Here is a 21,657-nt window from a genome sequence, read left to right on the forward strand (position 1 = left end):
AGTCTAGTGTGTCTATCACACATACATGTTGGTTGCAGGCCCTCAACTGGCCTCCTTCAAACCAAAACGCGACCATCACTGGCACCAAGCCAGAACCAGCTATCATCAGGAAATACAACAGTTCGGGCAGAGGCGGTAAATATACAGGGTTGTTTCCTACTGGTGAGGGCCCCCATGAAAAACGAGTGAACGTAGGACACTGAAGCTTTTTGGAAACATTCTCAAGGACATGCGGAAGAGAAATAAATGATAAGCCATTGAACGAAACACATTTTAATTTCTACGTGAGAGGGTAACATTTGTTAATTGCATATAATGTTTACGCACGATGTTACAAATGCTGCTCAATATGAGGACCATCAGTACCCGCGACAGCCTGCAACCCCACACGAGATACCGTTTCACTATTGTTTGCAGCACTTTTCCAATGTTGGACCACAGAATGTTCAGCTGTCGTGACACAACTCGTGCACAGCTTGAAGATCGCAGATTGCGTGCAGCATTATCAGTCATGGCAGCAGTAACTACTCCAACAATTGGTATAGCAGTTGGTCATGGGCCTCTACCAGCAGCAAATTCCCAAATCGCCAGCTAATTCTAACTTCGGAACCACAATCTTCAATCCCGATGGGGAAAGAGGACCTCTCCGTATTCCTTTAATGCGTCGATACTCGCGAAGAGCAGCATCATTACTGCTGTTGTTTCGGTAAAGTAGCTTCAACAGTGAAGCCCTCCTCAGTGCGTCCAGACTCATGTTGAATGTTTACAACCGTAAAGCTCACTGATTTTTGTGTTTCAGCCCTTCGTCGCCGTACCAGCACCGTTCCTAACGGCAACTCATGGCATTAACACTGGTACGAACGCAAATCCTGCAGCGTTCAGACTGAACATTATTTCTATAAAGTTTGTCACCCTAACGGTAAATAGTTTTCCGTCTACACTGGCTATTGTAACGAATGTTTAACTGCAAGCAACCCTATAGTTTTGGGCAAATCTCAGTGTTCGATTGTTAAGGAGATAAAATAGCAGTTTTGGTGTGACCGGACCGTTAATAGTGCGCGAATTTCGAACGAAGCCGCGTGTGAAACTTGACGCGGCACCACGCCACTTCGGTGAATGAATCAAAAGTAAGTTTCATTCTCTCTACGCAGCTAACCCTTATCACATTTATTTTTGGCCTTCCATCTCTTTCTTCAGAGGGTGTCGATTTTCCCAACATGTGAATCTAAGCATTCCACGTTAATAGTAGTAGAATATTCTTTTAATTAACTTGTGGCTTCTAAATGAAGATATTAGTAGACGTAAATGATCGCTCTATTAAACGTAAATCTCCAAGACTCTCAAACCTTGAAGTGATTTCACCACTCAACTTAAATATGACGTTTCAGTGCTTTTGTTATTCCGAATTACGATGCAATCTTCCTTTGGAGATGCATGCATGTCCCAAGGAAAAGGTACTGCGCCGACTACAACAGTTGTGAAATGCAGGAAAGGTATTTGCAATTGGCAATATGGGCAACCATCAGCTGTATAATGGAATGATGACAATGAAAATGCGTGCCGAGCTGGGACTCGAACCCCGATTACCCTCTTATTGTGCCCGCATCTCGTGGTCGAGCGGTAGCGTTCTCGCTTCCCACGCCCGGGTTCCCGGGTTCGATTCCCGGCGGGGTCAGGGATTTTCTCTGCCTCGTGATGGCTGGGTGTTGTGTGCTGTCCTTAGGTTAGTTAGGTTTAAGTAGTTCTAAGTTCTAGGGGACTGATGACCATAGATGTTAAGTCCCATAGTGCTCAGAGCCATTTGAACCGCTTATTGCAAGCGATCGCGTAATCATTAGGATATCCGAGCACGATTAACGGCGAGACGCCAACTTCCATATGTTGTCAACTACGTGTCAGCAATACCTGTACTCGTACATCTATTACGTACATTCCCGTACAGGCGGCGAGGAATATTGTGTCGCAATTCGAAATAGCACGGGAAATGCAATTTCGTTGTTTATCCGCGGACACAGGGCAAGCGACTTTCAAATAAAATGTCACGCCTGCACGGGAATATACATAATGAGAGTAGGGGTACAGGTTGTAGACACATGTTTCACGACATATGAAGTTTGGGTCTGGCCGTGGAGCTTGCTCGGATAGATTAATGATGAGGCCAACCTCTCGCGATAAGTGAGAAATCCGGATTCGAGTACCACTCCGGCACAAATTTTCATTATCGCCAATCCATTATACAGTTGATCGGCGTCCACATACACAACTGCAAATACGTTTCATGTACTCAGATTAAAGAATATGGTGCTTTCGAAACAGTTTTCAGTGGAGTAGCTGTCAGGACAAAAGGCAGTTAAATACATACTAGGAGTGGATGTCCGAAAATCCGTTCCGAGAGGAGTCGAATGAGCGCCGCAGAGCGTAGCCAGCCACGGGAGGGATCAACATAGAAATAGCGGCCGAGCTCTGACCTGCTGCTACGTCGTTTTACCAGCAGCTACCTAACGAAAAGCCCAGATGTCTATAACTTGAACTCTTAACCTTACGCCAGCACACTCTACGATGGCATGTCAATCGTATATGACTAGGAAGAACAGCTGATTGATTACGATGGTGCGCCAGCATAACAAGCCGAGCATACATTAAAAAAAAGCAGATGGAAAGCATTATCCCGCCGTGAGGCGAACTACCTACATCAACATTCATTCGACGACTTCATTGGAATGACTTACGATACAGCTATTTCGGTGGTAAGAGACATATTGGAATTTAAGGATGAGAGCTGAGATAAGGTAAAAAAGAAGGAAGTGACGACATAACAGGATCAGATTTCTGCTTACATTACAAAGCAAATACAACTTTTAGTAATATAACAACAATCAGTTACATATGTTTAATGAACTTAATTTTGGTAACCCATTAACTTCTCAGTTATGAAGTATGAACAACGTGTTAGGACTTCGTCGTTATTATATTCTTAATAAGTAGCAAGTCTTTTCTCTTAATGGTTACCGCTTTATAACCAACAAGTCGGCAGTGATGCAACTAAAGTCACACTCTACTGAGAAATATACTGACAGTTTCTGGTCACTCCAGTAGAACATACAATGAGGTGACAAAGTCAAGGAACAGCGATATGCACATATACAGATGGCGCTAGTATCGCGTAGACAACATATAAAAGGGCAGTGCATTGGCAGTGCTGTCGTTTGTACTCAGGTGATACATAAAAAAATGTTTCCGACGTGAGTATGTCCATATAACGGGAATTAAGGCACTTTGAACGCGGAATGTTTGTTGGAGCTAGACGCTTGGGGCATTCCTTTTCGGAAATCGTTAGGAAATTCAATATTCAGAGATACAGCGTCAACAGTATGCCGAGAATACTAAATTTTAGGCATTGCCTCTCATCACGGACAACGCAGTGGGCGACGGCCTTCACTTAACGATCAAGAACAGCGACGTTTGCGTAGAGTTGTCAGTGGTAACAGACAAGCAACAATTCGTGGAAATAACCGCAGAAAACAATGTGGAATGTACGACAAACTTTTCCGTCAGAACAGCGAGGCGAAATTTTGCATTAATGGGCTATGGCTGCAGACGACCGACCCAAGTGCCTTTGCTAACAGCACGACATCGCCTGCAGCACCTTTCGTGAGTTCGTGACCATTTCAGTTGGACCCTACACGACTGGAAAGCCGTGGTCTACTAGGAGACTATTTGGAGCCACTCATGGACTTTATGTTCCAAAACAACGATGGACGTTTAATGGATGCAGTGCGCCATGTCAGAACATTCTGGACAATGTGAGCGAATGATTTGGTCACCAAAATCACCCGACATGTACCTGTATATCATCGAACATTATGGGACATAATCGAGAGGCCAGTTAGTTCACAAAGTTCTGCACCGGCACACTTCCGTAGTTATGAATGGATATGGAGGTAACACGGCCCAATATTCTACAAGGGACTTCCAGTGACTTGTTGAGTCCATGCCACAACGACTTGTTGCACTACGCAGCGCAGGAGTAGATTCGGCACGATGTTAGGAGGTATCCCATGACTTGTCAGCAAAGTGGACAGAGTACGCTTTTACGTGAATGAGGCGTAACTCATTCGTGAAAATGCCTCCTAGCAGCTACCGAGGAACGGGAAATTCTCAAGTTGTATTTCAATCAGAAGATGATCAGTAAATGCTTCAAGACATCCATGGTTTAGGGAATTAGATTCCTTCAACACTTGTGACTAGTTCCTGCCGTTTCAGTACAATATATCCTTCAGAACAATAAATTTATTCATTGAGTCTGTGCAGATTATAGCTCTAGTAAATGTTCAGAGGACTGGACTTACATTTCTTGACAAATAAGACAATTACACCGTTGATTATACTTTTTGCTGCGTTAATATACATGAATTGTTTCAGTGGGTTAAGCAACACCATGGCGCTCCTAACCTGGACGTTTACGACATATTCGTCGACCACAGTGTGAATGCACCTACGACTGAGGACGTTTAGTTCAGCCTATAGTGATTCTTTATCGTGGTATTTCACGGAAGCACGCTGAACCACTTAATGGTATATGCACAACTTTCTTAAAATGATTCACTGTGCGACGAGCTTTTTTTATTCACCTCTTCACTGGAGGTCACTGTCGGCTTGTAGGTAACTATACAACAGGCAAAAACTTGTACGCAGTTAACGTTACTTTGTGAGTGGTCTCCCTCACAATATCGATTTGTGATCGTATTATCTGGCAGCGCCATCGTCAGAAACACGTTAGTCAGTATACATTAGTCACTATGTAGTATATAGCGTCTTTCAAACATACTAATCGCATGCCACAAGACTACATCTTCATTTATACAGGAGCCAGCTATTTGGGGTAAATTTGAAGTTAGGCATCGAAGAAAAAGGTTTACCTTGAGGCCAGTTGTAAGCTGGAAGATGTTGTTGCAGAGGTCACCTCATCTCACAGTATGCGATTCTACTTTTTTGTGAAGGTTGGTGAAAAATCTCCGTGTATGTGCCTACCCTTCCAACGTATTTGAGTGAACTGTTACCCGCATACATTGAATGCATCAACTCCAGCCATTCTTTCAAAAGTATGGGACGAATCTGACAATCGTCTGTATGTTTGTCGTTCGTTCGGTGAACAGCATATCGAACAGTTGTAAAAGGTGAACGATAATTTAATTCTAAACGTATCTGCTGATGGTACCAGGGCTACATGTGCATGCATTTAAAAAACATCATTGTAAAATCGAATGGTTCTTTCGATTAAAAACCTTAAAAACCTACACATAAGTTAAAGTTCACCCTGAGTTTTTGTTTTCATTCTGTATAGGATAGAGTTTTACGATTTCGGATGTATCTTTCTCAAACAACCTGCGTTGTATGAGGACCTCAATTCAAGTAATGAAAGAAAAACCTTTCTTGGTGGAAATATGATTGTTTTCAAATTTTTACCTTTAAAATTTATTTACTTTTGAATGCGATCGAACCAATTCGGGAAACATTTTTCAACTCTGATATTCAACCTCAAAAACTTGTCTTTGGAAGGACTCAACCTTCTTGAGATGAAAAGCGTTATCCAAACAGATTTGTTTACCATTAGTCCGCATCTCGTGGGCGTGCGGTAGCGTTCTCGCTTCCCGCGCCCAGGTTCCCGCGTGCGATTCCCGGCGGGGTCAGGGATTTTCTCTGCCTCGTGATGACTGGTTGTTGTGTGATGTCCTTAGGTTAGTTAGGTTTAAGTAGTTCTAAGTTCTAGGGGACTGATGACCATAGCTGTTAAGTCCCATAGTGCTCAGAGCCATTTGAACCATTTTGTTTACCATTAAGGAACAAAAACTCGTTAGGCGGCAAGTCAAGTGAATACTGCCAATGATATATTAGTCCTATGTTTTTCTCCATAAGATATTCAGTTGTTTAACATACTGATTTGCATGAGGAGGAATGAAGCTTCGTTTTCGGTTGTATTGCCTAATTTCATCGATGACTTTCCGCACGTGGTATTATTGCATCACATGATACATTGCTGAGAGAATAAAAATACATACAGGAGCAAGCTACTGGTATGCATATAAACACATTAGGCATGTAGAAATACCGACAATATTATGAACCATGCACATCCGGTACTCACAAACAATATATTTCAAAAATATATTAATTAGTTGTTACTTTCTGTACCTATTTTCATTTTGCTTGGTAAGAATGTGTCAGCCAACATACCTAGAGATGACAGACATTGTACAGTAAAACTTGTTCAAAGTGGAATCGCACGCGACTAAAATAATTTTTCAAATTGGACAAATATCCACATTACATAAAACATTCTAGGCTACATAACATTTGTCAAGTACCATGCACAAAAATATGAATTTGTAACTATGCACGTATTTACTTACCTTTACTCATGTACCGTCGATGTTCACTTAATATATAGTCTACTGTAAAATAGAACACTAGGCTACTCCTGTGTTTATTTTATTTACATTTCACTTTTTTCGCCACATACCAAGGAGAGAAAGCTGTTAAATTACATGTTTAAATTGTTTTCTCTGTGTATTTTTTGCGCTATACACTAGTTTAAACAGGTTGGGACAATTTTCATGTGTTGAAAATCTGATGACATCGTTTATCCATGCAATTGTTTCTTCTGGCGCATTAATTTTTCTAGCTACGTTATTTTGCTCTTCTAATTCTTAATCTTCGTCCTTTTACTCTACCTTCGTCTCCGTCTCATCTTCTGTGTTGCGGATTTCTATCAGATCTGTTGGTCAAGTACTTGTAAAAGTGGAGTGAGTTGACAGAAAGGAAGTCATCTCTTCGGATGTAGTCGCCTGGAGTAAGTGAAATGCTTTTCATTTGAGTTAATACACCAATTGCTGTTGCATTTCCTTGAGCTTCGAAGAAGTACAGAAGCGTCTTATTCATCACCTCAAGACCCAGCTTCGTTGATGCACTTATTTACTGTTTCGGCTCTATTTACATTTTTGACAAAATAATACAGTTTACCGCATCCAGGACAAACCGTGCATGAAAAAATGCACTTTCGGCTTCTTCAACACTAAGAATAAGACGCTGCATCAGTAATCGGCCATAATGATACTTGAATGTGTAAATAACACAATAGACCATGGGCCGTGATAGGCTCGTTGAAGCTGGCCGAAAAAAAAGCCAATTTCACGTTTGTAAACGTGACTTTTGGGTGGCAAGTTGCACTGTCTAGGTAAAGGTGAACTTGGCTATTTCCTTTTCTCATTTTCGCGCTGAAAGAGCCCAGCGACGCTTCCGTAAGACCACTTACTACGCACGCCTTTTTGTTACTTCGCCTGGAAGCTTACTGAAGTCTGTTTTTGCCACAACTGAGTTTTGCCACCTTTCCAATCGCTAGTGGCTTTGCTATTTGACCAGTTTCCACACAGCAGTATAACCAGTCTTTCCTTGAACCTTTTTGCGTCGACTCTTTTTTCATCTCGAATTGCTAGAGGTTTTGAAGTTAGTGTACCATAAAATAGTTCCGTTTCATCGGTATTTGAATATTTCATTCCGGTCATAATCCGCATTTAGGTCGTGAATTATTGTCCGCAATTCTTTACTACACTTTCCTGCATATCCTTTGCTTCCCCCACACACTTCATTCCACACGATGGTGTCTAATGTGGAAACAGTCCAGTCAGCCTGTGGATATCTTGAACTCCGTATTCACAACCTCTATAGCGACTTTCAGAGCCTCAATTTGCAACATGGGTCCAGACAAAAATAAGTTTGTTTGTCCGCGCACTTATGAACCATTCCCATAACATCTCGTTAATATCATTTCCTCGTCTTGATTTGCCTGTTTGTCAAGCTGCAATTTTCTTTCATTGTTTCAGATGTACGTGATCGTGGATGATTCCGAATACACCTTCGAATTGCCCTTCGAGTGTATGGAACGTGAAAGGGCGAACATCATGGAAGATATTTTTTTTTGAATTATCCTCATTCTCAGCTGAATATCTTATACCTTACGTGTTTTACTATTATCAATTTATTGCCTATCATAATATAGAAATAGTGTCTTGTATAACCTATCATGTAGTAGTGAGAACTATTATCAATTATTCATAAATATTAACATTTTATTGAATATCATAATATAGAAATAGTGTCTTGTATAACCTACCACGTAGTAGTGAGAAATAAAGTACTTTCACCCCCTATTCACTGTAAACGACCAACTGAGACTTGTGTTACCTTATATGGTGGCTGCGGACTGTGTGACAAAGGGGAGGGGCCGGAGCTCCCACAACACCTCACTTGTTATTTGTGCTCTGTAGAATGCTGTTGTATGTGCAATGCGCGTTGTGTCCCCGGTTTGGCACAGCTACTTTTAGAGTTAAGACTCACGTACGAAGCGGCAGCAACACTCACGGCGCGTCTACCCAGCCACCAGGTAAGATAACGTTAAGACTCAACAGGTCTCCTGGCGATTACGCCTGTCTTCTTCTGCAGGCTGTGCACCAATGTGATTAGAAAAAAAGTAAACAGCAAGTAAACAGATCTCATACTAACCCTAGCTGTATCAAGGCATTTTCCATTACGCACATTACCAAGGGGGTATGGAGGTTACTTTATCCCCCCCCTCCCCCCAGAGGAAGTTACAAAACAGAGTTAGTTAATTCCTATAGACTTGTACTAACATTCTTTTTAAAGAGGTATTGACGTGTAATTAGGCTGTAGAACCTGAAAATTTCTGTTAACCTAGTCTTAGCAACATTGAGTTTTCAGTAAAGTGTACTACCCTGCTAGGGGTACTTAATGATCATCAAAAAATTAAATAATTAAAATTTCAATAACTGTTGTTGACTTTTACTCACAACATATTGTGTAAGCCGATAGTGATGTGTAAGTAAGGTCCTAAACCCGAAGAAGCTGAATATGACTTTCACTGTACAAAATGACATCTCTTACTTAACGTATATTTTTGACCCAAGTAAACTGAAAAATTTAAAACATTTAAGGAATCTGATAGAAGAAATCATTAAAACAAATATTTGTTTCGGAGAGGCACGGTGGTGCTCCTTGCACAACTAGTTGAGGATTTTGAGACTGTTGGCAGTGCGATTTGCCTATTCAGTTCGTGAAGATAGTATAGCATTCAGCCTAACTGCTTGTTCTAACTACTGCCAAACTTGTGATGTTCGAAAGAAACCCGGTCGTGACCCAATAAATGAATAGTAATAAATATGTGATGACTTTCATTAATCATTAATATTACTGCCAAACAGCTGGGGAGCTCAAAACGGTCAAGACGATCTTGACAGTACGCTATACACAGAAGCCAGAACAGCGAAAAAGAAGCCACAAACAAAATACTCTTCAACGTACGAGAACAGCGGAAACAGTAATATACACTTACAGAAGAATATTGCGACACCAAAACTAATGTGAAATGCTGTGTTGAATGCAAGCATGCAAACCTGCTTGTATTGTTTTCTACAGGCGCTGGATGTCAGTTTGCGGGATGTAGTTCCCTGCCTGCTGCACTCCGTCAGTCAATACACTGACGGTTAATGTTGTTTGTGAATGACGCTGGAATTGTCCGATGATGTTCCGTATGTGCTCGATTGGAGACAGATCTGGTCATAGAGCGGGACAAGTCAACACGTCGACACTCATTAGGGCATGTTGGGTTACAATAGCGTTATGTGGGCGAGCCTTACGCTGTTGGAAAACACTCCCTATAATGCTGTTCGTAAATGGCAGCACAACCGGTCGAATCACCAGACTGACATACAAATTTGCAGTTAGGTTGCGTGGAGTAACCACGAGAGTCATCCTGCTGTCATACGAAATCGTACCTCCCACCATAACTCCAGGTGTAGGTCCAGTGAGTCCAGCACGCAGACAGTTTGTTTGCAGATCCTCAACTGGATTCCTTCCCACCAACACTCTGCTATCACTGGCACCGAGGCAAAACCTGCTTTCATCAGGAGACAGAACAGATTTCCACCATGCCCTCCAATGAGCTGTAGCTTGGCGCCACTGAAATCGTAAATAGCACATTGCATGGGGGCTTAATTATATATAATGCTAATAATTTTTATTTTTAGTCGCTGTTTGTCCGGTTACGAAGTCTCGTAACCGGTTGGCCCTGACTAGTATTAGTACGCAATCTGACTGCATAGAACAACAACAAAGAATGAAACGAAATTTCCGTTAACACAATTAATTAATTAAGTCCCCAGCAACTATGAAAGCTACGAAACAACAAGGCACAAGTGTAGCTGTTCTGTGTGTGGAAGTGTGATTCAACGGCACGGTTCTTCCTCAATACGACAAGATATTTTAAACACCATTTATACTGAAGTAATTAAAAAAAGACAGAAATACAATAATTGCATATAGAAACCAGAATTACAGTCTAATACAGAACATGAGCCAGATGCTTTGTTGATTGAACCTGTGACCAAGAGGCATTATTGTTTAAGACATTTGAAATAAAAAAAGTTTCTTTACCTTCATATATATTGTCGAAAAGTACACTCTGATCATTACAACATCCCCAATCCAACAACATCTGGTGTCTAGCCCATCAAAACAACTGCACACAACATGGCCTCAAATAGTACAGCTATCATCATCCTCTCAGCAAGGCACTAACCGCCACAACTTCTGAACAAGCACTCTCCACAACGATTTCTCAACTACGACTGCCAGTGGAGGTGGCTGAATAATACTCTTTGGCGCAATCTCTGGGGCTGAGACTCAGTGTAGCCACCTTTCAACATGTTTGGGGTCGGTGGAACGCGCGCAGTCTTCTCTCTCGGTAGTGCCACGTGGCCGGTAAGTGCGCCATATTCCTGCGACCGTATATTCTCACGACTATCGCTGCCAGCAGTCATATACAGTGGCTACAATCCTGACAAGCCTACAGTATCACAACAGGAGCCTCAAGCTTCTCGTAACCCTATTATACGACCTCGTTCAAACTCAGTCTAGTGCTGATAATGACTTCTTTGTCTCCTTAAAGGCATTGGTGACTAACATCAGCTCACCACACCCTCTCTCAAAAGTAACTAACGCTCACGACCGTTACAGCGTGTACTTAAAGCAAACCTGCTGCCTCCACTCTTATGCGAATGACGCGAAATTTGAAGATTCATCATCTTTCACATGTAGAAACACGGCTATCAACTGTCTTCTACATGGCACGACTCCCCCTTGGTGCTGCGTGTATGTTGTGAGTGTATAACGTGCTGTCAGCTTAAAAAACTAACGGTTGAGTACAGCAGCAATCACCAGAATTCAGACGTAATGGTATCTACCAATTAAACAATCAGAACTGCAAGATCTGTATCTGGGAGCGATTGGTATAACTTTTGACATATTTCCCAAAGAACACATCAAATCACTGAATTATATACATTTCACTTGTCACTCGTGGAACTACTGAAGCAAGTACATCATTCACCAACAATCACTAAATGGAAACAACTGGAACAGTCAGCAGCAGACATCTTCGTCTTCTGGAAAACTACCACACAAGAAGCAGCATCACCAGACAGAGGGAAGAATGATAAAAGTGATTCCTCTACACACTGATTATATTGCATATAAAATCAGTCACACAAGAGTACAGGAACAAAAATCCTTATCCCTTAAACAAAGATATAGTATATATGAGTTAAGTAGACATGGATGTGACCTTAAAAAGGTGGTAACTTCTTGCAGGAAACAGCTCTTTAGTTTCTCCGTTTATGTTATGACCTTCTGAAACTATTGTGTTCTGTCTTTCTTAACGTATTGGATTTCACAGTGGCTATTAATAAAACGTTGAAAAATGCTCTGACCACGGATTTTCACAGCTCTACAGGCGAATCACAAGATTTCATCAAAAACTTATAATCAGTCGTAGCGCTACGAAAAATTGATTTACTTGCTGTTCGAAGCCTAGTAATGGGCCTCCCTTTGGTGAACTACGAAGACCAGCTAGTAAATTTACTCAATCCAACAGGTTTTTCTGCTTCTGACTTTCTTGTTGGTGCATTTATTGTAACACCAATTTTCCAATCTACTGCTGCGTTTAACGAAGTCTATCGCTCACGAAATAATACAAATGACAGACCTACAAAAAATTAACTCATAATGCGAATCGAAGTTTCACCCATCACATACTTTCTTTAAAAAGAAATTTACCTGCCATTGGAGGTTTACTGTGAACGTAATTGCCCCTTTTGATCAGAGATATCCTTCACTTGCATATCTACATCGAATGATTTGTTTGTAAATGCTATTGTAGTTGTAATTAGTGACATACCCAGGAATACAATAATTCTTCACCTTTCCAAATATTAACACTCTACTGCTAAAAACAGTATTACCTGTTATCTAGATCTATAACATCTATACTACCCCTCTCTCCATTTCGCTCAAATAGTAAAATACATACCAACATAAATGAAGCGACATAGGACGCATATACAAAGCATAGATCAAAAGAACATGTTTATTTAAAGCGTAACAGCTCTAACATAAATCGGAAATACTGCTCGCACAAAATGCATAGACGTAGGTCAGTCAGAGGAGTGTAAAAAGAGATTTCTGTGTAATAGTGTTGTAACATTTAGTCGTACTATCCATTATGAAATGTGTAGTGTTGTAAGTGCGTGAGCAAAAAGACGAAAAAGACAATTATAAAATGCAAAAATGTCTGAAACTTGTGCATGCTGACGACACTTCCAGAAATGAGCAAAAACTGACGAAATGAGGTTAGTAAATCTAAATAAAACTCACACTTCGGTAGCCTATGAAATGAGCTGGTTTTGGATCAGGATCTAGAACTAAAGCAGAAATGTAAATACTGCGAAGACAGCATTGAAATACCTCAAGTACTTATATAGTAGCTATGGACGCCATGACCACAGAAATGTAGAAAGACAGCATTGTTCCATACATAACTAACAAACAAACCCTCTAATTTATTTCTGAGTAAAAAAAACACCACATTATTACTACAGTCATATATTTAGTAGCAATATTTAGACAATACAAACGTATTTTTAACATTCGTTAGAGAAATCTTTGACAATTTTGACAAACACAGTCTTTGAAGTTTTGAACGTAACGGTGATAAAAAAAAAGGCATAGAGCAAAACGTTACTGCAGCTTGTACAGAAAGAAGTCTCCAGTAATAAGAGTCGAAGGACATGAAATCCAAACAGTAGGTGTGTTGTTCCATCTGTATATAGAGCACGCCACAAAGGGAACCAAAGAGAAATTTCTAACAGGAATTAAAGGTCAGGTCCTGTGCTACAGGAGAACGCCGAGGACTAGATAAATAGATCGGGTAACAAATGAGAAGGTACCGTAAGAAACTAGAAAAAAAAGAAATTTGTAGCACAACTCGAGTAAAAGAAGTGATCATTTGGTAGAACACAACCTGAGGCATGAACGTATCATCAATTTGGTAAAAGAGAAAAGTGCGTAGTGTGAAATCTGTAAAGAGATATCAAGCCAGGAAACCCGATCAATTCATTCTTCAGACGGAAGACCACAACGACAAATGTGCATCACGTTCACGCGAATACTGCTGCATGTGGTTATAGCCATAAAGAATGAGTACCTATACAAAGCAAAAATAGCCAAACACGATATATACATTCCACTGACGCCTGAAATATTACCTCTGTCTTCCAACGATATTGATGTGTTGTGGACACATAATGAGGCCACGGATGCCCTAACTGTTACGTACTCCTCGACTTTGACAGGGATTTCTAACGCTAACGTCTTAATGTGCCCACACTGGAGGAATAATAGAAAGGAATGAGACTCAGCGCGCGTAATCAGGTTGGAAATCCTGCTAGCAGACAATAAGAATTCTCCGAAAAACACCCATTAAAAGATATACGAATGAGTTTAACATAATTAAAGGTAAGTTTTCCTGCGCACACATTGCAATTAGTTGGATTGCATAGTCACTGCCACTCGATATGTGACGACTATTTTAATAATTTTCAAATTCAATAATAATTATTTACTATGATGAAATAAACACTGCCTACAGAGGAAGTTCTAAAATGATAAAACAAGAGATAACTTGTTCAGCTTTTGGCAGAAATTCTAGTGAATTAAAATCACTGGTGTAAGATAGCCATACGAGAAAAATAGCTAGTTATTTCAGTTATTTGTACCCTTATGATGAGTCATATAAAATATGCTTACCATTCACAACCAATATGGGTACAATATCTTACTAGATCGCATGAGGAAGGAGCTGTTAACTACTCTTGGACTCAACAACACTGTGACTCAAGTTATATTGCTGATACACAATAAAAGTTGTTGCAATGGTTGTAGACCGTAATACAAAATATCTGAGGAACTAAATTAGGCATCAAGTTTCAATAGCAGGTATCGACATTATACCATGCACTGAACTGAGTAATTAGAATTGTCCATAGAATGAAATACCAAGAAGTTGCAGAATTGTCCATGCTGCAATGGGGGATTAACGAAGAGCCAGAAGTCCTCACCTTGAAAGCTAAGGAAGAAAATATTCAAAAACTACAATTTTAAGCTGATTCGATACTTAATGCATTAGTTGGATTGCATAGTCACTGCCACTCGACATTTGGCGACTATTTTAATAATTTTCAAATTCAATAATAAATATTTGCTATGATGAAATAAACACTGCCTACAGAGGAAGTTCAAAAATGATAAATAAAAATAGATAACTTGTTCAGATTTTGGCAGAATTAATGCAAAACTGTGCTCTACCTTAAAACCAAAAGTTTTAAATTTAATGAAATGTGTAGCATTCACAGTCTTTTTCTGAGTAGCTTCATTTATATAACTGTTAACATGAAAATAACAAGCTCTAATTTTGATCAACATAGAGCTGTTAAGCAAATTAAGAAGCTAGTAAATTGAAATTGCAATAAAATGCTTTTAAAATGGTTGCTTTAATTTGTTAATAGATACATTTATTTCAGTTGACTTCGTAAATATATACACTCATCTTTTTTCAATTATTTGCAAAGTCTTGAATGGAGACTTAAAAGCATTTTCTAATGTTTATTTTCAATATAATTTAAAACGACATTAAATCTGAAACAAACACAGTGGAAATAAATATGCAATATCCACATAATTGTATTAAACAATGTATTTGAGACTAATAAGTCGAAAGTAGTCCAAGGTAAACAGTATGAAGGATATTACACTGTTACAGTAACTAGAAAGCTTACTTAAGGTGCTTAAATGCTCAGTTTTTCATTTTCTTTAAAACAAAGACTGGTTAAAATGAAGCATATAAGATCTTTTTACTAAAAATTATTGTGTTTATATTTTTCATTTTAGTTCTCCTCTCGTACAGTATATAATTGGCATCTTTCATGCACACTATCATCTGATTTTCGCTTTTTTTAGTTTTTTTAAAATTTAATATAGTAATATAACTAGCTGAATGCCAATTACTTGATCATTTTTACAGCACAGAGGAACAATTATCTTTCTGCTGTCAGTACTTAAGAAACCACAGTACGACAAGAAAGGATCAACAATAACGATCTTATTGAAGGGAAAATTTCTGTAGTGTAAAACAGCAAGTACTTGGTATAGCTTGGTGGAAGTGTTCTGTCTGAATCTTCCCTTTTGCATTTAGCCAATTACAGTTCGATCTCTGCCTTTAGATTAGAAATTCAGTCACTTTCATACTCCCAGTTACTTTATAATATTTTGTAACCAGAGTTTTAGCATATACTAATTACTGATTCGATGGGCGTTGTTGAAAATGAACAGATTTTTGGTAGAAGTGTGTTCAAGTTGTAGAGACTGATAACGTCTTTCGAGAATCTGTTTTATATATAGGTGTTTATTGTGTCAAGAATAGGGATAAAGTCATTCGCCCTAAGATAACTTCCCAAACTTGATGAAGTAACGTTATGCCTCTTGACTTGTCGAGATATGCTCTTGGGTGTTTGAATGTTGCTTCCCATGGTATCTGCCAGGTTCTTTTTTTTTCTGAACGTTCGGCATTTTCCGGCTTTGTTTTCAAAACTGAGAAAGCATCAGTCAAGATTTTATTTCCTTTGCTAACAACAATAGTCTATTGCTGGAAAGCCTACTGAGAGATAATGTTTGGCTGAGTACATCAGCAAGGTACAAAATAATTACGATGAATTCTCTTTTAGTAACTGCGTATAAGAAGGTCGTAGCTGTTAGGCTATAAGTATCACCTGAAAAAATTTTATTCAATGTCAATTTCTTACAAAAGACGCGACAGGCTGATGCCTGCAGATCATTCCATACATGCCTTATGAGTACAACACTTCTTTTCAGTGAACCTGTAAACAAAGAGACAACCGCTTTAACGATCCCAATTGAGTTTCGCACTAATTGTACGTCAGAGCATACAAACAGACAGTTCTAAAGAATAATTAAAACAAGGAGTTCGTCCAGCGTCATTACCTTCTTTCCTTGTTGTCATGACTGCCCCAAACCCTTGTATCTCATGGCAGAGCTCCCACATGTTGCAATACCAATCATTTTATTAAAAACGATGTTAAGAGTTCTCATAGCGTTTAACATAGTTTTGTGTCATTTTATTTTAGTCGTTTGGGGATCCTTATTCTCCTCATCTGCCTCATCTTTATCACAAATGTTGGCATATTTGTCATCTTCAAAGGCTTATGGTTGATCACTGTCACTTTCAGATGTTGAAGAGAGATATTCGTTTACTTTAAGTTTGCGGTGGCCTTTGAGAGTTTATTCCACACACTTTTTTTGGCTCCTACCGATTAAAAAAATTTATGAAATCTTCTCTGATCATATCTTGTTAAATATAACTTAGAAAAATGCTCTTTTAAGTTCTGTGACCCATCTCAGAGGTCTCATCATACCTAACATTACCGAGTACTGTGAAACATTTGCGAAATAATTTCTCTGCTACAGCATTCAATTAAGTTATTTTGTACAGTTTTACGAACAAGTCTACCTCTTTTACTATCAGAACTATACTGTGCAGCTAATTCAGTATCTCACATACTCCACACTAAATTTCATGAATTCTTTAAAGTTAACTATGATTGTCTGGATCCTTTCGAGAAAGCGCAGCAGTCATCATGATGCCCTCTAAAAAGAATCTTCTGCCTCTCAAGAAATATAACAATTTGTAAAGAAAAGACATTTTCGGTTTCTTTTTGCCCTTTCATTCTGTGTGTGTCCACTTGACTTTCACCGGATTTCTCTGGGTTTTTGTAAGAAACTAGAAAGTCGTTAGTACGTATAAAAGCCTGCTGATGACACAGCGTTTCACTGTGTAGCAATCTAAGACATTGTCGTTTCCTAGTAACGTAGAGAATTGGGTTTAGGCTGCAAGGCCTGGCGTAAGGCTCTAGTCAATTTGTTTTGCCACCGACATGCACCTAGTACCCCTCTCGAGGTGCAAGTCCTCCACTACAGGCCAAGTGTTTGTAAAGGAACTGTGAACACAGAAATGGAAGGAAAGAGTTGGCCTTAACACATGAACTGTAGTTGTACATTAACAATTACTAAGTAGTGATGGAGACTATCAGCCACTGTAATGAAACAATGGTTACAAATTACGTAAATTTGTTGTTATGACTTCAGTGATTTCCCGGGTTCGATTCCCGGCGGGGTCAGGGATTTTCTCTGCCTCGTGATGGCTGGGTGTTGTGTGCTGTCCTTAGGTTAGTTAGGTTTAAGTAGTTCTAAGTTCTAGGGGACTTATGACCACAGCGGTTGAGTCCCATAGTGCTCCGAGCCATTTGAACCATTTGAACTTCAGTGATTGCTCAGAACAAACAACGATCAAATATTCATCACGAGAGAATGAGTGCATACACTGAAAATTCAAAACATTATGACGTCTACACCCCGTGACGTTGGATGCCGCCAGGTGGCGTTGAGGCCACGTAACGCGGTTACGTATGTGAGCGAAGCAGACGTGGACTGGGGATTACCATATCGAAGACATGGGTTGCAAGTGGGGAAATCCATTGAGATAAGCGACTATGACAAAATGCAGATCACTATCACGCAGAATCTGTGAACGAGTATCTCGGGAACGGCGAGGATGTTCGAAAATTTGTGTGCTGTTGTCGTGAGCATCTACGTAAAGAGGTAGAAGGACAGTAAAACTACCACTAAGTGCTAAATTGTTGGACATCCACGACTCCTCACAGAATTTGGCGTTCGGAGAATTGTCTGCTCTGCAAAGTAGGAAATATGGTGATCTGTGGCATCTCTGCCGAAATAACTCGCTGCTGGTGCACGCACAAGTGTTTCGAAGCATACCGTTCATCGAACATCACTGAACATGGAGCTTCGCAGCAGACTACTCATAAGTGCTCACATGTTGACGCAACGACATCGCGTTCGCAGCTCGTGGTCTCGCGGTCGCGTTCTCGCTTACAGATCAAGGAGTCACGGGTTCGATTCCTGTCGGGGTTACTACTATTTTACCTGCATCGAGGATGACCGGGTGTTTGTGTTGTCCTCATCATTTCATCGTCATTAATGAAAGTGACAGTCTGCTTTCGGCTGCGGTGGGGCGAGGACGTCCGCTGCGCCTCGCCGTGCGCGACCGTGAGCGCTTGCTTGTGTTAACCTTCTCGCGGCGCGAGTTGTATTTGTTCCAAGTTCAGTGCGACTATGGCACACACATGGCGCCACGATACATTCAAAATTACTTTCCAACCAGATCACGCGCGCTCTCGAGCCTATGAAATAGAACAGTTCATACTCGACGATCTACGTTTAAATCCGGCGACAGTCGTCGAAATACATTTTTCTATAACGGCGAGCGTGGTTTATGTTAAAATGACCAGTGCAGAGGTCTGCGCGACTGTGGTGTCTAAATACGCGAACTCACTCAGATTCAAACATTCTGATGGGCATATTGGCGCAGTGACAGTGGATCATGCAGGCATGGGCCTAAGGACTATAAGGGTTTTTGAGTTCCCCTTCGAGATCCCAGAGGAAGTTGTCAAGGACGCCTTCCGACCATATGGCAATGTCATCACCCACGTTGCAGAAAAGTGGCAAACTTTTTCGACGTATAAGGTTTACAATGGTGTACGCCAAATTAAACTTGAGCTCAAGAAACATGTGCCGTCCTATTTGAACATCGGTGGCTGTCGTGCAATCATGATGTACGATGGGCAACCACGTACATGTTCCGGATGTGGGCAGGAAGATCATGTTCGATCGAGCTGCTTACAATGTAGAATTAAGCAGACACCAGTGGGAGACTCCGTTTCCCCGACGGGGACGACAATCCTGCCCCTCACGTACGCTCAGACGACGATGCGCACCATAGATGAGGACGAAACGGGCGATCGGGCACATCCATCGACGTCAAAAGGACCAAGGGAGGACGAGGAAGAACCCCGGATGCCAACCCATATTCGCCCCCTCCACAGCAACAACAGCAGCAACAGTCCCACGGAATCCAGAAGCAACATAACATTCAGGACGAGATGGACGTGGACGCGAACATTGTCCCGACCGCGGCTTTCCTAACACAAGGTGATACGACGGTGGATTGTCTCCCACATTCGGATACGGATGTCCACGTTCGAAAGCAACGTTCGCCTCGACGACGCAAGCGACGTCGTCGGACGCCTTCTGACGATTGCCTTGTAAGTTGTCAGGCAAATCCAACACCTTCCATGAAAACCCTGACATGATAAGCAAATCCAGTAGTATGTCACATAGCTCCGAATAAATCGTGACATTAAATTAACCAAAGTAATATGAGTAACGAGCGAGCAAATGGAATACCACAGACTAACACAAGAATGCCTAAATGCATGTCATACCTTCCCACCGTGAGACAGACGCAGTTCCGAGGTGAGAAACGAGAACAGAAGCCGAGAGCAGAACCGTGTTAAGCTAGAAGGCCCTACGATAAGGGACGGATACCCACGTCGCCAGCTAACCGACAGGACCACTCCCCAGCCCATGTTAAAAGCTAGAGCCCTCCAGAAGAACAGTATAGATCTTACGATAACACTAAAAGGGCCACACCAGCCGCAAGTTTTAGCGTGAGACTTTTTCGCATCTCTGTTACGTTGCAAACGTTAAAAACATTGCCTCACCACGAAAAGTAACCGACAGGACCACCCCCCAATCCATGTTAAAAGATAGAGCACTCCAGAAGAACAGTATAGATCTTACGATAACACTAAAAGGGCCACACCAGTTGCAAGTTTTAGCGTGAGACTTTTTTGCGTCTCTGTTACGTTTCAAACTTTAAAAACATTGCCCCACCTCGAAAAGTATAACGTTTCTCATTGGATAGACAGAATTTTTGTAGGCGGAGCTTAAGGTTAACATTGAGACCCTGATTGGTCAGATGAAAACACAGCCAGATAGGCTTTTTTTTAAAACCGACTTCGGTAAATTGTAGTAAGGAGAAGTTAGAAAAGAGTTGCTTCCGAGATGGCGAGCTGTATGGCTGCGCCGGCCGCCGCCCCCTGACGAACACCGACAAGGTAATGAACGCACACGATGCCGCATTTTTGAGCGCATAAGGCTTCACTCAGAACTGCAGAAGTCTCATCTGTTACACCCCCGTTTTGCGTAATACTAGTGTCGATCGTCAATTAAAGCTCATGGTATTCACATTTGCTAGGTAAGTTAAAATCTGAAACGCGATGATTTTTCTGTTATATAATTATTGAGAAGCCACATCAGCCACTGTAATTTACGACAAGTTAGATAAGTAATTAAAGATAATTGAGGGTCACTGTAGACCATTTTGATAGTTTCCTCTTTTGTGAAACTTAATTTAAACCTAGATTATAGATGTGATATGGCATAGGTCATCCTTCGATCCATTGTAGAACTTGGATACCCATTCAGGGAATATTCGTTCACATTTTTGTTGAACGCAGTTGGTTTTTATCATCCTGTATTAAAACAATTCCTTTTGTCAATAGTGCAGTTTATAAACAATGTTTTGTGAGTAGAATAAAATTTCCAATGGTAAAGTTAACTGCTTTTTCGACGTAATTTTACCAGCTAACTAAAAATAGGAAAGCCTTGAACCCCTTCCACTAAATTTAGTTAGTATTAAGATTCTTTTACAGGGAGTGCAGTGGAGCTGACGCTGAAATCATTAAGTATTTGGTTATATCATCGCTAGTCTCACTGAACTCTTCTGAACTCTACATGTCATGTGTGGTCTGGCGTCTCCTTACCAGCAACAGGTCCCAGATTCAAACTAGTCAATTCCCTAAAAAACACGCTCAGAGCCTCGTTGCGCGAAATAGGGAGACACGACAAAGAACAACAGACACACACCACGGAGAACGTTAGAGCCTCCTACACACGGCTGGTCAAGAAGGTGACATCTCGTCAGACGGCATAGATGCTGCGCCTGCTGACGATGTAAGTGGTGTAGACGGTTCTCTTGCCCATACTACGACTGCCCAGTTACTTCCTGCACCACAGATGCAGCAGCTCGCGTCGATGGATGGCGCTCCGTCTACCTCTACCATAGACGACGTGCGTGAGAGAGATTTAGGTGCCGATCAGCTACACAGCATCGTGTTGCACCCACTGTCGTCGGACGATGTTGAAGAAATTTCTGGAGAGAGCACGGGTGACGGGGGAGGGGATGGCATTGGGGGTGCC

The 21,657-nt window shown here is 40.9% G+C and overlaps 1 protein-coding gene across 1 annotated transcript in view; it reads left to right on the plus strand.

Moving 5' to 3' along the window:
• Positions 1-8,207, plus strand: part of LOC126248426 (uncharacterized) — a 66,176-nt gene extending 57,969 nt beyond the window's left edge. The window contains exon 5 of the mRNA XM_049949394.1: positions 7,881-8,207. Within this exon, the coding sequence (XP_049805351.1) occupies positions 7,881-7,979 (99 nt within the window). The 3' untranslated portion in view covers positions 7,980-8,207. The remainder of the gene's footprint in view (positions 1-7,880) is intronic.
• The last annotated feature ends 13,450 nt before the right edge of the window (positions 8,208-21,657 follow it).

The sequence above is a fragment of the Schistocerca nitens genome, chromosome 3 (genome assembly GCF_023898315.1).
Source record: "Schistocerca nitens isolate TAMUIC-IGC-003100 chromosome 3, iqSchNite1.1, whole genome shotgun sequence".
Classification (NCBI taxonomy): domain Eukaryota; kingdom Metazoa; phylum Arthropoda; class Insecta; order Orthoptera; family Acrididae; genus Schistocerca; species Schistocerca nitens.